The sequence below is a fragment of the Anarrhichthys ocellatus genome, unplaced genomic scaffold, assembly GCF_004355925.1.
Source record: "Anarrhichthys ocellatus isolate YVR2014 unplaced genomic scaffold, GSC_Weel_1.0 scaffold7, whole genome shotgun sequence".
Taxonomy (NCBI): domain Eukaryota; kingdom Metazoa; phylum Chordata; class Actinopteri; order Perciformes; family Anarhichadidae; genus Anarrhichthys; species Anarrhichthys ocellatus.
In genome coordinates this window covers 4,104,271-4,126,841 of record NW_022280037.1, presented here as the reverse complement: position 1 = coordinate 4,126,841, position 22,571 = coordinate 4,104,271, and the positions used below count along the sequence as shown (strand labels likewise).

The 22,571-nt window shown below is 42.9% G+C and overlaps 1 protein-coding gene across 2 annotated transcripts; it reads right to left on the bottom strand.

Annotated features, from left to right (window-relative positions):
- Positions 1 to 35: 35 nt before the first annotated feature.
- zfyve28 (zinc finger, FYVE domain containing 28) lies at positions 36 to 21,681 on the bottom strand. 2 transcript variants are annotated; one of them, XM_031847155.1, is made up of 14 exons: positions 21,302 to 21,681; positions 8,735 to 8,875; positions 6,502 to 6,639; positions 6,114 to 6,316; positions 5,873 to 5,962; positions 5,692 to 5,781; positions 5,497 to 5,598; positions 3,866 to 5,392; positions 3,485 to 3,580; positions 2,875 to 3,038; positions 2,668 to 2,784; positions 2,286 to 2,387; positions 2,056 to 2,159; positions 36 to 1,918 (listed from the first exon to the last, which is right to left on the bottom strand). In XM_031847155.1, the coding sequence occupies exons 1-14, from the start codon at positions 21,335 to 21,337 to the stop codon at positions 1,787 to 1,789; spliced, it is 3,042 nt and encodes a 1,013-aa protein (XP_031703015.1). In that variant the 5' UTR covers positions 21,338 to 21,681; the 3' UTR covers positions 36 to 1,786. The 2 variants fall into 2 exon arrangements, with proteins under 2 accessions (XP_031703015.1, XP_031703016.1); XM_031847156.1 differs by lacking the exon at positions 3,485 to 3,580.
- Positions 21,682 to 22,571: the final 890 nt, after the last annotated feature.

The window sequence follows — 22,571 nt, the reverse complement described above, 5'->3', positions numbered from 1 at the left end:
CTGTAAAAATAAAGTGGAGATGTTATCAGTCAACCTTTTAAACAGGAAAAAGTAATTTATTTCAATATACATCGCATTTAAAACTATATAACATTATTTGTTTGTTGAATACTTTACACAGCTCTTATCATGGAAATTAATTTTACAAAATAAGACCAAACTCTGAAACAATAACCCTTTAATTACTGCATGATTCCTTGTATTTTACATAAAAGTAATTATAGCTTGATACATTAGTTTTGTTCTTTATAAAAGGAAAAAAAAAAACCTTTTCAAAGTGAGTTCATACGTCCTTTGATGAAAATAAAATTGATCCAAGAGTAGTGAATGATTTTGATTATGTAATGCCTGAGAAACTGCTTTAAGTCAGAGCAGAATGGACATGATGTGATATCTAATTGATGTTGCTCAAAAGGTCCATTATTTGACGGGCCACTCTCAGACACACAAACTCTGTTGTTTCATGAGCATGGAAGATACTTTGTACGTAGTCATTCAATGGAAGCAGATTCAAGAGCAGAAAGGAAGTCAGGTGCAAATTATGTCAATTTGGGAGCAAAATATCTGTTCCTGTCCAACAGTACCACCAGAGCCAAAGCTGGAAATAGTTATTTGTAAACCCAAATCAGCACAGCTTATCGCCTCGGAAATGGCCTATAACTACAATTTAAAATAGCTAAGTGCCGTCTCTAAAATGTGCAGGACCATTGCAGTTAGTAGTAATATTGCACTATAACGAGCGTGAGTAGGAAGAGAAATCAATGGGCATCAATCGGCCTGTAGTCCGTAGGCCAGCACCTTAGAAGGCCTCTGGTTCAGAACAAATTGTACACAACATGGTGATGAGGGCACTGAGCGAAGAGAGGTCAACTCTCCACTAGGGGGCCTTCAAGACCCGACAGTGATGACTAGAGAATCCCTTTTAATCATCTCAGCCTGCAGCGGAGTCCTCAGAGGAAACTGAACATGCCACGGTGCAACTGTAAAAGCAGTGGGCACAGTCCATTGCCATAAAGAGCTGATCGGTCAAACTTGTTGGAACCTTGACGCTTTTTTGACAAAGTGATAAAGAATTACACATTCATTGCCATTAAAAAGCATGAAAGAATCTTAATATAAAAGCTGTCTGTTTTTCATTTTGCTTTACTGGGACTGGTAGTGTGGGGAAGTTTGCTTTCCAGTTCCCATATAAATAGCAAATAGTTAACTGAAGACATTGTAGTGTAGCTATTACCAGATGTATCCTTATTTACATAGTTTTCATGACTTACATTCTTTTGAGTAATCCGAGTCCCGTGGGAGCCCTGGCACAAATGTAGGAAGCTCGCAAAAGAATAAGAAAATATGTCACAAGTCCTTTCATTTACACCTAAAGCAGCAAATCAAGCAAGGTGGCCCGTTTTGATTTTGTGCTGCAAACTGCTACAGAGGACTGTTGCACAATGCCAGTTCAAAATCTGTTAATGCCTGTTCATCCGCTCTCTCCTTTACACCTCTATAATCAGGCAAGCATTTGTAAATCCTTCTTGTGTGTTGAATGGGAACTGAAATCAAACCCTTTGGTTGCCAGTCTCTCCGAAGCAACAGAAACGGGTCGAATCATCACTTGTGGCTGCGTGTCTCGTCTCTGCTTTGTCATCTGTAATGGCCTCACACCGCAGCCTTGTACAGCAGGTACGACGACGATCCATTAGGTATACCGGAGTCGTGTGGCATTTGCTTTGTTCACAGCCCTCGATCTGTCCGTTGCATATGTTTGTTGTGGCGGACTGTGTGCTTTGTGGAGTTAGATGCCGGCCTTGTCGCTGTAGAAGGGTGTGACGTGAAACATGTAGCAGTGTGTGCAAACCCTAACGGGCTTCACCTGGCCATACCGGGGCAAAGGAGCAGAATGGGAAGAGCAGCGCGAGCAGAAGATCTGAAATGACACGGTATATAATGTATCAGTTACTAACCATATGATGGCAACACACAATGTATGAATCACCAGTTTGATCAACTACACATCATGAGAATTCTGCCACCTAGACTCCCTCAGACAAAGAGACATCGTACCTTTCCACAGCTTCTACAGTGATGCTTCCTGCGGATGACAGTGAAGGGAGCCTTGCAGGCAATGCAGGAGTTGCAGGCTTCATCTGGGACCCAGTCCGGAGGGTCTACACAGAGAGAAACAGTTAACACAAGGTAGGACAGTCACCATCAGCCCGTCTGCTGCAGGAAAAAAGGGTGAAAAGGAACCGATTAACAGAACTTTGAGTGGGTCCGTCAGTGGATTTTCTGACCTTCGAACTGGCCGTCCCGGGCCTTGGCTGCCAATTCAGATGAGGAAATGGTCTCCTGACAGAGGGCACAGTCCTCCAGCACAGCACTACGGAGAACAGGCCCTGATGGACACCATACAAGAAGAGACCGGCATAGTGTGTGATTGATTGTTTTTTGTGTTAAAAGCCCTGCTGCAGAGTTATGGATCAGTGAGACAATATAATGCAGACAACCTTTTTGGAGAAATATTAAATCTTTACAAGCCAATAAAAACACTCTTAAAGACATTTTTGAGATAACCATTTTTTAGTGATACTAAGGCATTTCTGAATTATGTCTGTATTATATTAATAAGGGACAATGCACTGTAACATATTGTAACATATAAGACAAGTTCCTCACCTTTCTTTTGGTTATCGTCGTCTCCCTCCTCACACTTGGTTGCCATTACTTCAAACAGAGTCTTGAGGATGCTGCGAAGGTCACTAGCATAGTTGGTCTGCAGCTGATCAGCAACACCTGCATCACACCAGAACACATAATGGATATCAAAATGAGGCAAAGACAAAGAGGTGGACGGAGCGGAACTAACCGTGCGAGAGCTTTTACCCGATATACAAACAAAGAGACGGTGGATGAGGTCGCTGCTGCTGTGGAAGCGCGATCGGATCTTGTTCCTGGCGGCCAGCTTGGCGTTTTGCAGGGCCAGCTGGATCTCCTGATGGTCCAGGTCTTCTGACATCCCTGAGCTGGGGGTCAGACTGCTGACAGGGCTGGAGGGAGTGGTGATAAGACATTCAAATCATATTTCACCCACTGTAATCTTTAAGTTAAAAATGCTTTATTAGAAAATAAAGCATATCAAATAAAAGCAAACAAATCCACTCCCTACATATTTCACAAATTGTCAGGAAAATGCTGCTATTAAATATTCTGTACAGAACGTACATGGGGATCAATACTACAACATCTGTCTAATTAAATCTAAGCCAGGAGGCAAATGAATGCTGTCACCTGTAGCCCATATGGGAAGAGGTGACTGACAGTTCAATCGACTCCTGAATGTGAACAAAGGACTGCATAAAGACTGGAATAAACAATGCATCTTTTTATCTGTCATGCAAGGACTCAGTTTTTAGGTATTTTTTTGAGCGTGGGCAGGAAAAAGACATTCACAAATATAACAGTGACACACACACTTTCATGAGTGATGAGTTACCTGGGAGTGTATGGACTGCTTGACAGACTACATGTGGTGACCGACACACTTTCACAGTCACTACCTGACACAGAGCTGAGGGGAGAGCCCTGAAAACTAAAAACAACCAAACAAATAATAAAAAAGAGGATGAATAACAGTAGTACAGAAAAAAAATGTATAAACACAAACACAATGGTAAAAGAAACACACAGGTATAAAACTAAGGCAATATAAGGCAAAGTGCAAAACCAGAGACAATGGATGAATGCAACCGAATAAAAATATGACGAAATATGGTGAAATAAAACTATTTACGTTGACGCAAGATTGTGTAAAGATCCTACGTCCCCCAAATAAATCAAAAAGCTAGTTAAAGGACTCATAGTAATGACAGCACACCTGGAGCTCCTCGTGCTGTCCTCTTTGGTGTCCCTCTTCAAGTCTTTAGTTCCGGGCTTGTCCTTATCCGTCTCTTGGTCCCTCTGTCGGCCTCCAGTGGCCTGCTGCCTCTTTTCGTTGCACGGGGAGGGTCCATCCCCTCCACTGGAGCCAGAGTCATGAGAGTGATGCCCCGGCCATGGAGACACGACCAGGCACTTCTCACACAGCTGGGAGTTTGAATCCTCGTCCAGGGTCTCTGCCGAGCAGCGAGAAGAAGGGGGAGTCAACTGTGCGAGCTCACCCTTGCTGTGAGGCTCGTGACCTTGTTGGGGCAGTCGGCAAGCGGCCGACTGGAAGACGGCGCTGGGGGCTGCCGTCTTACAGTGGTTATCCAATCCCAGGGCGAGGCCTAACCCAAGTCCAGTGGACTCTGCAGTGATGGCATCCTCATGACCATCCTCACAGCTCCCACAACAGACACAGGAGTTGAGCAGGCAGTGAGTGGCCACCAGAGGGCCACAGGACTCAATCTCAGAGGGAGCAGGCCTTGGCAGCAGCAGCTTGTCTATGGCCAGCTCTGTCAAGCTGGGGGAACGAGGGTTGAAGATGACCGTGGCCGACAGCTTCATCCCGCCCATACGGTGGGCGATGACCTCCGCTGTTTCAGACGCTGTCCCCTCCAAGCCCATCTCCCATCCGTTGGCGTAAGGCAAAGATTCAGAGCCAGGAGCGGAAGTGCAAGGAGGGTGCTTTGCTTTAGGACAGTGTGTGTTCTGGCTGCGTGGCTGTGGGCATGGCTGCTCTGACTGGGCTTCAGTGTACCAACCGTTCCTGGCAGAGGGTGGCTGTGGTCCCAGCTTGCGCTGCACAGGACAAGCAGACTCTGGTGCTTTGGAAGGAGAGGTGATACAACGGCAGGCCTCTCTTGAAATGCTGGTGATGCCGTCTCCTGCTGCGTCCAGGTCCTCCATGAAGAAGACCTTGTCCTCCTCCTCTAAATAGATGCCTGTCCTTCCACGGCCCACCAGGAGCCTGTGGGGAGAGGCTTCAGTGCTAGAAGACCCACTGGAGCCTCCTGCCTCTCCTCTGTGGGGATGGTGTGCAGGTGACTGACCCTGGCTGGGAGGCAACAGAAAGGTGGACATTTCGTCCCCGACGCGGTACACCATCATGTTGAGCTGCTCCAGTTCCTCCTCATCGTACTGCATGGAACAGGCCAACTCAGCCTCCTCGGCCTCCTCACACAGCAGGCCCTGCTCCTGCTCCTCCCCTCCCATTTCTACCTCCTCCCAGCCTTTTTCCACTTGCGTCAGCTCCTCCTCCTGGCTGGGACAGAAAAATGGAGCCAGATGCTCCTGTTCACCCTCACTCTCCCCTTTGGAGGTGTCATTAGCAGGGCTGCAGGATGAGTGATTCTCTTGGACTGGAGCTGGTGAGCTGTCTGTGGCCTGCTCCTGGTCTATGTCTAAGTCCGCATCCTGAGTGATACACAGATTTTTTTCTAGTGTCATTAACTCCTCATCACTCAGGGTCTGGAGCAGGTCTCTGCAAAAGAATTGCAAGATAGTTGTGAAATACTGATACAGGAAAAACAATAATTTTGAAAGCTTACTTTTGTTTTTGTGATGTTCCTTATTGAAGGACTGTACCTGATTTTCTTTAATAAAGTGCGAAAAGGCCGGAAGAGCTCAGATATGTCCTCTGCTTTTCGGTCTAGGTTGAGAGGTCCGTCTGAATACACAACCAGCCCACTAAAAAAATATGTTTAAAATTCAATAAGAGGGCAGGAGAAGGTAGAAAACAAGGACGTGGGTGGAAGAATGGAAAGGATAGCCAACACTTACCATACAATGGCTAGTCTGGGAATTGTAAACATCAGTGCGGGTTCATAGTCATCGATCATGTCTTGTGTGAGATAGCCAAGCTTTAGGGCCCTTGCACAACAGAAGGGGGGGAAAAAAAACATCATTTCCAGATATTATTTCAATTGTGGTGAATTCCAGATGAAGCTAGCAGTAAACTCACCTGTCCACAGTCTCACAGAAGAGCACAATCACTTCCTGCTGTACATAATATTCTTTGGGCGACTTCACAGGCACCATGGCTGACACATAACTGTTAATGGAAGAAAAAGAAAGTTGGAATGTAATGACATTCAATGCTTTGTTTGTTTTTTGGCAATCTTGTGACCAAGAATCTTTGAAGATGATAAATGTGGATTCATCTTATTGCTACAATTGCCAATAATGTCTGGCCCTTCATTTACCTGAGCTCAAACTCAGCAAAAAGGCCGTCGAAATGTCGCAATGCGTCCTTCATACGGTCCGTGTACAAGTTGAGGTCTCTCAGGGCCTGGTCTCTGGTTATGTTGCGTACCTCCTCCAGGCTACGTGTAAGGTCCTTAGCCAGGGGCCTCATTGCTATACTCTCTATCTCCCTGTTCATGATGATGGAGCCGGCAGCCAAACACTACACACCAACACGTACATCATAAATCATCATTAAACTGAGAAAACGTATGTTTACAATGGCACACTTGACAATAAAAAAAAAAAACACTCATTTGTAAAAGTGAATGCAACATCTTTATGCACATGCGTAGGACTTGTGCAAGGTTGTTTTGTCCTAGACGGATGCTAGAGGGAATACAGTACCTCAGCCCCAAACCACAGCTGCCCTGCCAAGTTGTCATGACGGATCTCCTCTGGGAACTTGACACAGAAGTCTCTGTTGGCCCGGTCGTTGGGAATACATTCATCCATGATCTGATTGATAATGTTCAACACAGTATCCTGCAGATGGAAAAAAAAAAAAGGAGTGACAGAAAACAAAATTGAACAAACTAGTTGGAGGGATAAACATGAGCGAGTGAAAATCTGTTCCTGAAAAACAATTTTCTCAGCGTTGAGCTGATGTTAGTCAATAATCCAGGCTTCATCTCTTTCTAAACGCCCATTGTATTACAGCGTTTAAAGACCATTGATTAGCACGTGAAGTGCGTGAGACCGCTATGGCCCCTTGCAGTTACATTCTCCCTCAATAAAAACACAAAACTTAAGCCCATAATTCTAGCAGTGAAAATGCAGTGTCACACACAGCAAGAGCTAATCAAGAGCTTATGTGCCGCTGGCATGTACAACAGCCATAACAATGACTTAGAATGAGCCTTTCCCTCTACCGCAGCTGCACTGTGCACTGTAATCTCGTCAGGCACAGCACTGCGTCTTTCTCTGCTGGCCCCGAAGGAGAAAGATTAAAAAGCTTTGAGAAGGAGAGCTTAAACACTGATTCCTTTATGGCTGTGTGTGTGTGTATCTTGGCCCGGCACAAGTACCACCCCACTGTCTGTGAGCGTCTCCCAGCGGGGGACATCGATGACAACCTTCACTGCTGCTGGTTTCATATCATCAAGAGGTAGGGACTCTGGCGTGATACCTGTGCCTGACAAAAGACTGGCTTCTATCCTTATTATAGCCTACCTCCAACTCCTTTCACCATCTCTGACCTATTATCTTCCTCCGTCTCTTGTGTACGCCACCAAACTCAATCGTTGTCCATCTCAAACACACACACACACACACTGTAAGAACAGCCGTGCCGAGCAGCATGCCAGCAACCCCCCACAGAGGCCCATGAATAAGAGCTGATAGCAGCAGTGGCAGGTTCAAGTGCAAACCTTTGGCTTGAGTGCACTTGCCCTCTACTCTTGGGGCCTCGAGGCTGTGGGGTATCATACTGCTTAATTCATTCTCCCAAAAACACATGGAAGGATGCACGCTACTGAAAAAGACTCTGAACATACAAGTGCTGAGAATCATTAATCATTTTCACTGCAACTTGTAGGGTGACAAAATCGGAGACTAATTTGAGTTACAGACACATCTTAACAAGAGCTAGTCACTGAACTGCTTCTGAAATAAAGTAAGAAGAGCCTCAAAACACAGAAAAGAGAAAGAAACTGCAAAGACAAGGTGACAGATTGGCAGAGGGAAGGATGGAGGGGAAATAGACAGAACAGTTGGGGATCAAGTGATGACCTTATTAAGTGGTTCTCCCCTGTGTGCTGAGGCAGTGGGGGGGGGGAGGCTGAGGCACAACGGGCCAGATGACGACCTCCCTCCACCACCTCCAGCTCCCTCAGCGTGATGCAGCACGGCAGCCGTCACTCATGCACAGCATCACCTTCTAAGCTCCTCTCAGCCCTGACCACAACTGAACCTGTATCACCACATACAGTAACTTAACATACACTTTCATTCATAGAGTAAAAACAAAAAGAAATCTTGTTCTAAACACAATTACCTCAATCAAAGCTCCGGTTATAAAATGCCTCTCACCCAAAGAAGGCGCTCTTGTAACCATTTACCAATAACTCACATGACACACAGCCCAGTCCAAACAAAGTGTACTTATCTCCTCTTATCAGCAAAACTGCTTGATGTTAGAACCCAGGCCAAGCAATGTGGAGTAAGACAGCAGCCATATCACCACGCTTGTATCCACAAGGGGGTGATAAGCGTGGTGTCTATTTTAGCTTCTAGGTCAAAGCCAAAGGTCCAGTCAGGTGATTACGAGAACGAAAAGAATTTAAAATAAACATAGGAATCCATGTCTCAGTCAGGTGTTAGGTGCTGTAATCATTCCGCTATTAAAATTCACTCCTTTACATGCTTGAACAGGGGGAATGATGACAGCAAGCAAAACCTGGTAAGTGTTCATTTGGGCACCTGACTTTAAATACTGTGAACCTATCGTTTAACTTTACTCCAACCCAGGGCTATTTTTACGTTTTATTCATGATGAATGACTGAAATAACGGGCTGAACTTGATCCTTAATGAAATGAAAGACAGTGAGATGATGACTTTGTTGGTTTCTCGCTGCTGACCTGGCAAGAGCGGAACTGGTTGACCAACAGGGTACATCTCTGAGGGTCCTTCCTGCCGTCGAGGCCGTCCAGCTCAGTGGCCACCTGATTCAGCTCTTCATCAGCGTAGTAGAACTGGGCCAAGAGCTGAGGGTCCGTCCTCTGCACAAAAAACACAAAGAGACACAAGGAGGTCACTTTCAATAGCTGTTCATGAGAAACAATACAGACAAAGCAATGCACAGAAAACAACACAATACATTACAATCGCTGTGATGATTAATAAATGGGCTTAATACATCCCCCAACCACTCTACATGCTGTGTGTGCTTTGCTCATTCATCGACTGTGTCACAAATCACAATGTCCTCAGGCCCAGGGTGACATCTCCATCTATGTATGACCAACAGCCCCAAACCCAAAAGTATTCAGTTTAACATCATAGAAGACTAAAGAAACCTGAAAATATTCACATTTGAGATGCTGAAACCAGAGAATTTTGTTCTTGAAGAGCCTGATGATTCTGAGACAATATATTCTCTCATTTTGGATTTCTTTCATCAGTCTTACTAAAAAGCTGAAACATGACATTGGGGTTTTCTGTCACTGGATAAGTGAGTATCTATTACTATGCTAGTTATTAGAATTCGAGCACTTCATCAATTTAACAAAGCAAAGTGAAAATTTGTGAATATCAAAGCAAACCAGATTTCTATTTGACTCAAACCAGAAGAAGGGCCAAGCCAAGCCAGGATAACTTGGAAGTCGAGAGACAACATGCTTTCTGTTATCAGGGGATGACAGAAACAGAACCTAACTAAGCTGTGAGAGATATGAATAAACTCCGCAGTGTCCAAAGCCTGCTACTTCATAAGGTACGTCAATTATTAATTTCATCTGCAAAACTTACTAACTGATGTCACGCATTGAGGAAATCCGGCAACAATACAGAGTGAGGAATATCACTCCAGATGTGCTCTGTTTTGTCAGTCAGGTCTACAAGTTGCTCCGGGGAAAGACCTTTGTTCACTCATTACACTGGGTTTAATGTGTAGTGCTGGGGGGGAATTGACATGCACCCTATTTAGAGCTCTGCATGAGTGAATTACAGAGTCAGGCATGGACAGCTGCATTGTCAAGGAAAGCAGCTCTATTCTGTTCAAACTGTGGTCAAGTTAACACATGAATTACTTATTGTGTTCAGCAGGCCACCTGGTAACAACAACACTTTGGAGTTAACAGGTGGAGTATTTATGTCTGCATAGCTTCACCCACTCTGGATATAACCAACAGTGAATGTAACTCTTTGTCACCTTCTGCTTTAAGTTATAAACTATATTCTCCTGCAAATAAACAATGGAACTGAGATAGAGTGATTTAGAAGGAGCAGTCATGTCCAGGCAATAGCATAATACAGCAACATACTTCCAATCTGTATAGGGACAAAAATAAAATCAGGTAAGTAGGGCATTGTACAGGCCATCTTAACAACAGATTGTTCTCCCATTTGCCAAGGTATTCTGGCCATTTATGAACACATGAAACACAAGGCATGGGTCGTACAAACATTCACCCATAAACACATTTTCAAGTATGGGAGGTATGGTACGGCAAGTGATAAAAAATGGCAATAATCCTGACAAGAGGAGGTAACAAAGGTTAATATAGTGTGAAAGCTCCCCAGAAGAGTGAGTGTAATTAGAGAGGCTGGCCCTCGAAGAGGATTGATGTCATTATCTCCCACCATGCTCCCCTCAGAGTGTGTGTGTGTGTGTGTGTGTGTGTGTGGGTGTGTGTGGGTGTGTGGGTGTCTTGATTGTACTGCAAACGTATACTTTTATTTTGGGCAGGTCTAAGCAACACGAATGATCAATTGTTGTGTTTACACTTTTTGGTGCGTCAGTGTCTCTTCCCTACGTTGGGGGGGGGCAGCATAGCGCAGCAAATCTCTCCACTGCCGAGTGAAGCGCAGACACAGCAACAACACACAAGGTAGGGAAGAGACACTGACGCACCAAAAAGTGTAAACACAACAATTGATCATTCGTGTTGCTTAGACCTGCCCAAAATAAAAGTATACGTTTGCAGTACAATCAAGATACCAATATTTTTAATCACACCCACAAACACTTTATGCACTCACACACAAACATCCTCGGCTTAATGGTTTTTAAAATGGCGACCACATGCCGAAGTGCATGATCACAAACCACAGGGACACGATGAACTCAGAAAGGACGGCATGACTGTGCAAACTGGAAGTCGGGAAACAGGATCGTTTTGCCTGCCAATGCACGCCTCAACTGCCTGGAAACATACTTCATGAAGTCAAACCGAATACTGGTATTTACCGAAACCTCTCACAGGACCTTTTCCCTTAAGTTTGCAGTGCTTCCTGTTGCGTGATGCTCTCCCCGTGGGCCCTCGCTCCTCTCTCTGAATATGATACATGGTGCTGTTCCCTCACTCTCTCTCATTAATAATGAAACAAGCAGCAAGGAGAAAACACAGAGATCCAACCTGCAGCTCGGGTACTTGTCGCATTATTACTGTGAGGAGGGACATTTTTGTATATTTTAAAGGTTATTTGGAGGACTGAGATATGTCACTAAAATATAATCAACATGGGGAGGGCTATATTTTGACAACCTTTATGTTATTTCAATGTGATGTTTTTGGAACAACTAGTATGGTCCTTTGCTGTGTGATACTTGAGTTTTCAAATCAAAGCTGCACGAGGATGAGTTACAGAACAGCAGCGCTGGATTACAGCAGAATGTCTTTTCTTGTTCAAGGACACTTGAGTTGGTTTGTCCCACAAAGTAAAATCAATAATATTTCTGCACATGTTGTTCATGAGTGTGAATTTTGACGTCTCTGTCATGTCAGGTTTTCTGAATAAATTGGAAGAGCAATGCAGAAAATGGCATCTAATCCAAACTAAAACAGGCAACTCTGAGTCTGCATTACAGCAGGCAATAGGAAGTGATTCACACTCTCCTCAAGTGTTCTTTTTTAACAAGGTTACATACATGCTCTATTTATAAATAATTTGTGAAGAATGGGGATAGGCAGCCACGGTATTATAGCTGTAAATAGTCATGTTCATCATTGCATTGGCATTACAACAGTGGAAATCAATTTGAGTGGGTTTCTCTGAATGTGTAGGCTAATGGGAAACGAGCACAAAGGAAATCCTAATTAAACAGGGAAGCAAACAAACCCACTGTCAAAGGAGGTATTCATCTTTACATCCAACTTTAATCTCAGCAGTGAGAGGGGCAATGATATCACCGGTCAGGAGTCAGATTTGACTGGACGTTGCACAACCGTGTAACAATGAGTGAGCCTATGATACAAATGCCATGATGACCAAACAGGAAACAAGAGTGGGAGACAGCGGAAGACCGTTTTCTGGAGAAAGGCACAACACGGCCCACAAAGTGGTGGCATTCATTTCTGAAGCATATAGGCCGACATGCTGACAGAGGAAGAAAAGAAGTGTTTGATACGGACGCCATCCTATAGCTTCCTCCTGCTGCATTCCTCACACAAGAGAACATTCCTGCAGCACTGCATCATGGGGGGGAGAGTCCAAGGCAGGAAATACTCAAGACATGCTGATCTACCAGTAGCAACAGCTGTTTGTGAGCTCAACCTTAGCTTAACTATAATTCATTGATAAGTAATTCATGTTTTTAGTACATATAATTAGTAAATAATTGCACTTTATAGCTGCCAGGTGTAACTGTAAATAATTGACAAAGCTAACTTTAGTTTGCTAAAATATGCCCTGTTTAAAGTGAAAACTAAAGGAGGTAATGAGATGAGGTAGACGCATAACACTTGATTACAATGCTGTATATTAACCGGGTTAAGGGGGGGGGGGGGGGGGGGTTTAAATTACATTTCACAAAAACAACTTAACATTATGCCAATAGCGTTAGCTTGAAGGGCCAAATAACGTAAGTTAGGTTAGCATCCTGGGTCACAGCGAAAGTTAAAGTAGTAATGCTATTTTAACATCGAATAACATACAGCAACGTTAACACATCTGGCTACAATGGCCACCATAAGGGAAGCTGTTTGATGAGGCCATACAAGTCATAAAATACAAGTTTTGGCAAGTTTTGGCTTTGGCAAGAGTGGAGTAAATGGTTGAAAAAGATTGCAATGATTAAAAAAAGCTAGAAATTGCAACTTTATGAACCTCCAGACTGAGAAAAATAAACATAAGGTGACAGAAAAAGGTAACGTTAAAATGAAAAAGCTGGAAAACAATACCTTCCTACAAGTATTAAAATTGGTCTGCAAAAATGGACATTTGGGGATCTGGCCTCTGAACTTGCGGCTTGTGTCATCACCACCAATAACAGCTCTACCTCGCCTTAGTGGGGAAATGATTCAGCAGATTCAGCTCCTGTGGCGTGACACTCTCCTGCTAGACTGCTGCTGTCCTGGGTGCCCTCTCTTTGAGATGACTCAAGAACTCTATCCAATGCGGTCACAAACCCATCATTACAGACTATTAGGCTCCCATAACCGCATCCACAGTGACAATTACTCTTAAGCCCCCTCAATCACACCGTTTGACAGTGACTGTCCGTTTTGTTTAACGGTAAATCAATAGCAGGCGATGACAGTGTGACTTTTATTGAAGCGAGTTACTGAGAGTTGCCTGCTTCTGTACCATCAACATTTTCATCATCTCAGCCAGCTTTCTCCTTGAGCCGCTGATTCTGGACTTCACTTCTATTCAGAGTGCGCGGATGATGGAGGCCGTCGGGCTAGTGCTTCATGAACGTCCATAGCATCGCTGCGTGCACACTGAGCCCACTTAAGGGACTTATGAGAAACCTTGCCTCTGGCCTCCATACTCTATTCCAGGCTCAATTTGCTGCCTTCTGGCTGCCTTCCAACGATCAGAGGCAAATATTGTAGGGGGGGGGGGACCAGTTCACTCTGCTTCAGTCAGTCAGTTGGCAGACTGGCAAAAAAATAGCCGGATACAGTTCATCACCTTATTTATTATTCAGGGCTCAGCATAAAAGCCCAGGCAAGAGCAAGCGAATCGTTTTGGTAACAAACAAGGAAACTTCCTCGACCATTACTTATATTAAGTTTGGCAGAATAAAAAGTATAATCTTTCGGAGAATGCAGTGTTGTGCTTAAGTGCATTCAATTTGTGTTGAGTCATTCTGTTTGTGTTCAGCTTGCGTCAGGAGTTTCTTTTCTCACCTCTGTGTTGTTTTCTGCAGCTACAAAGTTATTGATGGTGACTTTTCGGGCATAAACTCCAATCATTCACATTTTAAGATGGTTTCAGCACTCATCACAGACTGCTGAGGAGGAGTATGTCTGCACTAACCATCTGAAAGTTGGATCCAAAGCAGACTACAGATTAAAATGCATTGACACAATATATTCAGAGTGGTCTGCCCATCTGGACTGATGGCGTAATCTGTGTGCTTGTCTCCTCTCAGATGGCTGCCCTAATCTGGCATTTGGTCTAAGCAATGACCACTGCGTGTGCCTGGCTCATGGTTTAATATGACAGGCTGAGGTGACACGGGGGGTGCAGAGAATTTAGGTGGCTGCGAGTTGTGTCCAGGATCCCCCAATGGTAGAGTGGTGACATGAGGGGACATCTCTCTTCCCATCACAGGGAAGGTATTATTGCAAGAAACAATCTGGTTATACAATCCACAGCTGGCTGTTAAATTGTGACTCGAGAGAGGAAAGTTAAATTTTTAGATTTACAAAATCAACAACTTTACATTTTTCATGGTGTATGAGTTCTGAAGAGATGACACGAGGTGACAATGAATGCCCCCTACTGATACTGGCATGCCTAACATTTAAGAACGTAACTCGAACAAACCCAACTACGACCTCTCGTGATTTCTCTGTGAAATTAGGACCCACATTCCCTTTTCACAACGGAGGATGTGCATGACACACAGTCAGGATAATTCTGTCAACATTCCTTTCATTGTTACTAACAGTGAGTGAGAGCTGGCGTCGCCCCGGCAGTCCAGATCCCCCCCCCCCCCCAATGACAGCTGTGCGCAGCAAGAGTACGTGCGAGTAAACACACATCTTTGATTGCTGTCTGCCGAGATTAAATGTATGCAAGTCGACATGCTTGTGCAACTGGGATCGCACCGATAAACAAGCAGCAGTTCTGTTTGCATTGTTTCCAGAAAAGCACTTGTATGAACATTGTCATTTAGACTACATTTCCCTCATTAAAAAGGCACATTAAAAATACCAGTATATCAGTAAGACATTGCTGACTTTTCATAACTCTCTCACCAAAACTACAGGAGGGGGTATTTCGATATCCATCTATTGAACACAAACTGTTTTCCATTAAAATATGAGTTACAATATCAATGTTCTAGAGTCCAGCAGGTAGAAACAGTAGAGCTGCTAAAGAGAGACATCCTCTCATCTTATCTCCTGCCAACTGCAACCAGGGCCAAAATCTAATCCCAAAAATACAGGCCTACTGTTCGCCTCCTTTCCCGTCCCTCTCCCCTGCTGATAAGACAGAGCCCAAAGCAGAAGGGGTTGCTGGCTCTTCCTAGAACAATCAGACTCATAATATAGACAAAGGGCACCTTGAATGGTTTGTTTATCATCGGTGACAATGAAGAGAGGAGTTTAAGCCTTTTAAACCAGAGAGGGTACCAATTATTACCAATAAGAAACTGGGTGTAGAAAATGAGTGCAGACTCTCAGTCGATACCAGGACAAGATGATTTTCTTTGGTGCCTTTAAATCTCACTCTTCTCCCACAGCAATTTTCTTTCAATCATCGCTTCCCCACACCTCGGACAGTGGGCCCCGATTCCCCAAACCTGCAATGAATTTAAAAAAGGCCTTCAATCGCCGGGCCTGTCTCAATCTGCGCTAGGGTCAGCTCTCTAAATCTCGGCAGCTGACACCAAATCAATTACCAAACGGCTGGTGGGTAAGCAGAACGGGACGTTCCACAAAGAACTCCAGGAACGAGGCTAAATATGAAGCCGCGCTGGCTGCTGCTCAGCAGTTTGCCGTTCCCTCTTCCCTGGACTCCGTGCCAACAGGGCAGAATCAACTTTGCGAGGACGGGCCCCTATTCGCTTCACCTGCTCTCCGTTCTTGCAATGGCACGTTAGCAATATTCACCGAAACAAAGCAGGAGAGGGACGGATGACAAATGAAGGGCAGACAAGAAGGTGAGGTAAATCATGAAAACAACAGTAGGACCTACTACAGCTAGGCCTGTCATTCACTGCTGAGGAAATCAACAGCCACGATTCACCCAATGACAAAACATGTCCCAGGAAGAGGAGTGATGCTCTGATGAAACTATACATAGAGGTATTTGTCTTTAATTTAATACTATATGTTAGTTCAGAAAATGTACCGACATTTATTTACATTCATTTAGAATCAAGTATAAACTGATTTTATGGGTATAAACTTAAAGAGGAGCAGGGGTGACGGTTATTTTCTAGATCTATGACAGAAAATTGTGAAAATTCCCACCACAATTTCCTGCCCTGATGTCTTCAAATTACTTCTTTCGTCTGAGAAACAGTCAAAAAAACATCCTCACACTTAGGAAACTGTAGTATTGGGCCTTTTCGGTCAATTTACCAACTGAAACGATCACCAGATTATGAAACATGTATGCAGTCCAATTGTCTCAGGTCTAGGTCTGAGGCCCATTGTACAAACCATATGATTATCTAATGATGTTTTTGTTTCTGTTTCACGATTACAAACACTGTGGAAAAAAAAAAATTGCAAATATATTTTAAAATGATCATCAACTAAGTTCAGGGGGGAAACAATTTAAAGACAATATGTACCTGAAAATATGTCTTGGGTTTTCAATAGCAGTCCCAGATTATTAAAAAGCATTACAAATAGGAGAGCTCGTGGTCATCAATAACTCTAATGACCCTGCCTCGCCTTCCCCACATATTCTAGTTGTTTTTTTTTTTTTGTTGTTTTTTTAAAATCAGACACACATAGCTATTACTGCTGTTTTGACCAAGTGTTAGAAGCTCCTCTTCATAGATGAACATTTCCCTCAAAATGAAAATCCAACTGTGCATCTTAAGTAGGGCCCACACAGATGGCAACAGAAGGAAATGGGGGTGAATGATAAGTAAAAATGAGTTGCTTTGTTGAAACCATCAGCTGTCAACATGTCGGGTCCACTTTCTGACAGTGAAGACAAAAATCTCTAAAGCATCTTTTATGGTGGCTTGACAATGATAAATCACTTTTACTTTAGTCATTTTTAAACACGTATCCCAAAATTCATTGGTTCTAGCTACCAAATGTAAACATTTGCTGGTTTTCTTAGTCTTATAAAGGATAACAAATTGAATACATTTGGGTTTTGGACTACTGCTTGGAGGAAACAAGACATTGGAATATGAAAACTTTGGCTTTAGGGAATTGTGATGACCATTTCTGTCCAATTTTTGACATGTTATAGAATACTAGATTACTTAAATATTCAAGAAAGTAATTGACAGATTTCTTGATAATGAAAATAGCCCTAGTTAGGGCAAATAAAAACTAAAAATAGACTTGTCGTACTGTAATACTCTGTTGGCTTACATTATATTGTACAGGCTGTGTTACTGTGTCCACTACCAGTATGGATTTAATGTATCTAGATATCATCTTTTCCCTGATATACAACTTACCTTCAGATGCAGTGCAATCATAAGGACTTCCAACAGAAGTCCTTGCTAACTGTAGTTTGATGTTTTGCAAGCCAAAATGTCTTTTATTTTAATATATACACACTACAGATAAAGCTGCATAAGGAGCACGTTACAACACAATCCATCATTCAGATCTATGAGGACGTACTGCATAAGAAGGTAAGGCACATACATTTAGCTTTTGAGGAGACACGTTTGTGCTACACTAAAATATTATTAAATAACACTGTTGACATAAAATGACATAAATAAATGGAATTTGAAGAAATAAAAAAGTACAATTAGTAAGTTACACTGAAAAACTAGCTTATACTTGTAAACTGAGAACTTTTCTTTAGGTTTACTCTGTTAAGACGACCATGATTTAATTATATTCCTCTGAAAAGAATCAGTTTGTAAGAATCAGTGACCGGTCAGATGTAGGGTGACCTTATGAAAGTAATCAGGCGTTTTTGCATTACACAGGTTCCTACACTTGCTAACAGCCTACATTGTTACAAGCCGGTATCTGTTTGACATTTTCACTAAGGAGGAGTGCAGAAAGCATCAGCTACCCACGCTCTAAACTGGCCGGTGAGGGGGGGAATGAAAGGCAAATTAGCAGCATCCTGTAGATGGGGGTGAGAGCACCCAGCCTGGTGCAAGCTGTGAGCCTGTCACCCTGACAGATGAGGTGGAGTGGAGCTGAAGGTCAGCTCCTGAATGCCTGATGGAATAACAACCAAGAGAGGAGCACACAGAGGTGGTGTACAGGTTTACCCTCCTGACATCTCTCTCTCTCTCTCTCTCTCTCTCTCACGCCACCTCTCACTCTGCAAGTTTCCCGAGTGAGAGGTGAGGACACGGTGGCCATTTTGGCTGCGCAGAAACCTGAGCCAGGTCTCGCCTTTTTTTTTGGGGGGGGACTGCAGGGATTTGTGCTGGAGCAGAATTTTATGAATGTGTCTCTCCCCTGATTTCACCCTCTCCAAAGCCTATTGACTTATCTAAAATGTTTACCTGCAGAATGTAGTCAAAGGTCAACTTATTACACAAAATACCTACAGCGATGAGTAAAATCTCCTTTGTTGATAGTTTGGGAGATAAAGGTTAGGTGTTCACACAAAAACTAGACAAACCAGTTTAAAGGCTGAGAAGGATTGTGAAAAATATCCCCCACCGCCTTACAGATGAGCAGTGCAAACCATTCCTACGCTATCTTTCTTCCAGAAGTTGGCACTTTGATGACAGAGTCAACAGACAGGTACATTATGTCCGGTTAGCTTGCATACTATACTCTCCGACGCACCGGGGAGGGCTTGTGTAGAAGGGGCAAAACAAGGTCCTCCTCGGTGGGACTTATCTGGGGAAGTAAAGAGCAGTTCTGGAAATATCAATTGCGCCGCTTCAGTCAAGGGAACATGCTGATTCAACACTTTTCTGTCTCCAGGAGAACATTAGCTCAATAATAAACGGCTTACTGTAGATGCAAAATGACAATGCTATGCGGTGTTCAACTATCAATGCCAGATTATGATTTATTTTAACTACCACTGAAATATATGCTAGCTTGGTTGCTGTGATCAGAGCCCTCCTTTCCTCACTCCTTTCCTCACAGAGGCTTGTATCACTTTTCTCCTCATTCCTTTGAGGCAGAACTGATCATTTAAACCCACAGACTTATGTGTGATTCTGTTAATTCCTACCATGGCTGTGATTTGGCAAAAAAGGGGCACTGATGCAATAGCTCAGCACTTCAGAGTCACTAGTCATTCATGAACGTGACAATGCTCTGGTGAATCCCAACACTTAGGCCTGACCCTAACAATGGGCCGCCAAAATGCTGTGACAGCAAAATGGTTAAACAGAGAAAAGAAGAGTGACGCAGGTGCGTGTATGTGGTAAAGAGCAGGCGGACAATCTATAATCACAGGCATTTTATTGTAACCCCGTCTGACACCGCTGTCGCAAAAACTCGTAATTACTGCTGTTGTTTGATATGGAAACGCAGTTGTCTTCTATTAACAGAGAGAGCGACTTATCAGTTTGTACTGCCGATCAGAAATACATGTTGACAAACCTTTTAAGCAAACATCTGATATTCTATGCCAAGAAACACAACGATGCGCGACAGTCACCAACTTGTTTAAGAGGCTGTCTGCAGTGTACTTTCCTCCATTTCTATCAATAGAAATGGCCGTTATGATGCAAGATCAACGGTTCATGTGCAGCTCTTATGCCAATATACTGAAAGAATGCCAAACAATAAACACACTACAGTGTTATTCAGGCCCGATGACTTGCTCTGGACTTGGATATGTCCAGAGCAAGGATATATTGGATATATTAGTACAAAAGGTTTAAGGAAATCTATTTTTTTGGATCTATAATGTTTTTTTATATAAATGCTGTGCAGTTGATAATAACAACCGTATGTCCCCATCCTCCAGAAGAGGCTGCATTAGAATACTGTGCAGTGCAAGTACAAGTATTTGCTCAGTCTTTCCAGCAAATGTTAAAAAAAAAAACTTCCAATAAGAGAATATGAGTCATTTGGTCCAGGTGATGATACAGAATGTGAACCCATGTTAAACATTACAACATCCAGAGCTCACGATTCTCTAGAAGTGTTTCTCAATCCAATTTTGAAACAGCATCTGTGACTATCTGTTGTTACTCAACTCTGACTCTCAATGTTTATGATGATACAGCACAAAAGAAATTATAAACTGATCAATGATTACTTTCTTCAGATTCATGCAGTTTAGCGTGCATGCCAGTTATCGCATTAAGTAGGGTGCTTTGTAATGTCTCCTCCTAAAACCTAAAAGTTAACAAGAGTTCCCTCCCTGGAGAAATATTTGCATTCACTCTAACTAAAAAAAAAAGTGTTGCAGTTGGCATATATTTAAACTGTTCATTTAACAAGGCGGTCAAGCCTTCAATACTTTTTCTGCTGTCTCAGGCATGTTTCCACACTTTGAGCTTGATTCAAAGAAGCGCATCCATTAGATCAGCCCAACAGAGATGATTATGTGCTGGGCCTGAGCAGCAGTAGATTCGATATGTTTAGCTTTTAATTGATCCAGTTTGGGATGTTTTCTGCAATCAACAAACCCATAGATGAAACAATTAAGACATTAAAATAAACATTTGGGGGAAAAAATAACTATTTTGACAATCAATTAATCATTTTAGTCATTTTTCAAGCTTGAATGAAAAACATTTTACCAAGTTCCAGCCTCTCAGTTGTGAGTTTTTTCTGATTTTCTTTGTATTGTGTGAAAGTAAATTAAGACAATACAAGCAATAACTATTTTCTGACATGTTATACACCATATAATCAATCAGTTAATTGACAGAATAACCTTCAGACAAATTGATAATGAACATTATAATTACTTACAGCCATAAAATGTATTTACTTTTAATTCTTATTATATTTAATTAATATGTACTTAAGATATTTCACATTTTATTAACTTCTTATTTTGTAATGACATTATTATTAACATTGTATCATTATTGTTGCTGATGTCGCTGCTATTATATCATTAATATTATAGTTTTACAAAGAAAATCACTAAAATACAACACCTCACATCAATGACAATGCCAGCTGAAGGCAGCAGTAAGTCAGTCAGTTTAATTCAGTTTGCATTGTCAGGCTGTAACATTGTTCGTCGCTTGAAAACAAAAGCATCAACAACAACAACAACAACAAAGGGACAGCTGCTGGTTAACACAGTGTAACATTAGGAACACAGGCTAACGTTAGCAGATGAGAAAGCCTCACTGGTCGGCTGGTCTGCTAGCTATCCTCAAAGCTATGCATAAGAAATGACCGGCTGCAGAGCTGACACACACAACTTACCTTGGGCTTGTACAGCCACTTCCGAAAGCGGTTCATCGTTACCTCGCCACCTTCCTTTGTCACCGACCCCTCCTCTCCTCTCCCGTACCTGTGTGCCTGACAGTCTCAGCGGTGGGCTGCTAAAGCTAGCTCGTATCGCTGGTGGGCTCCAAAACACGCCAAAATGTGCCAAACACAATGTGTGGTTAAGTTGCCCTGAACGTTACAACACGGCTCTGAACGCGCACAGCGAAGATATTCGACAACAGCGACTTATTTCCATCTTCGCTGAACCCCGAGGTTGGCTGCCTGTCCCCCCACTTTCCACGTCCCACCGATCCAGACGAGCGGAGATCCGACTCTGCTCTCTGCCCCTCTACCGCTGCTTGATGACAGTCACGTTGACAACATCCACCTCCCACTTTCACAGGAAGCGATGCCTTCACGTGCTGCTTACAAATACCGAGCTTTTGGTGCCTCTATTGGTCGGAAATATGATACAAAACCTACAAAATTAGACCATAAGCATGAGGCCTATGCGGTGTGACTGGTTATTTATGTTTGGTAAACATCCCCTCCAGCCATGTTTATTTCTAAAATAAATACTAGACTTTCAATAATGTGTGTGTCTGTTATGGGTTTTCCACAAAAACGCTGAATTACCCAGTTAAAAAAAATCCTAAATCCTAAAATTACATATAGGCCTACTCCTTCTCTTTCAATTTCTAAATGTTGACTCCTGGAGAGAAAAATATCTTCTACATCACTGAAAAGTCTATTCTGTGTATTTGTGTGGTGGATGTTTCAGGTTACCACGTCAAACATGTGCGAGTTATTGGACCATGATTGGTTTCCAAAACAGTTGTGACTCTTAAATCATGCTTTTCTGAACACGTTTTAAATTCAGATTTGAGGTCAGCACAAAGAAACCTTCCCTCTTCAGCAGATGAAGGAGAAAACAGTCTAATGTCAAACTCTACATCATTCTGCCCGCAAGTAATGTGACAATCAGGTTTTTGAGCAGAGGGGGATTTAAATTCACTCAAGGTTACTTTGCAACAGAAATGTAAATTGTGTTGGGCAACTCATTCTTGACCAGGGCAACAGGAGGTGGCAAAACAATCCCAGCTCAAGGTCCACTCAATGGCTTTTGAATGTTAAATTGTAGCACACAGTCTCCATCCACAGAGAGTTCACAGCTAAGTTTGCTCAGTTGCAACGAAAAAGTAAACCAATAATTCTCATCCGTCATGTCTTAAGACTTGAGCTTGGCCGTTCATTCTCACAACTC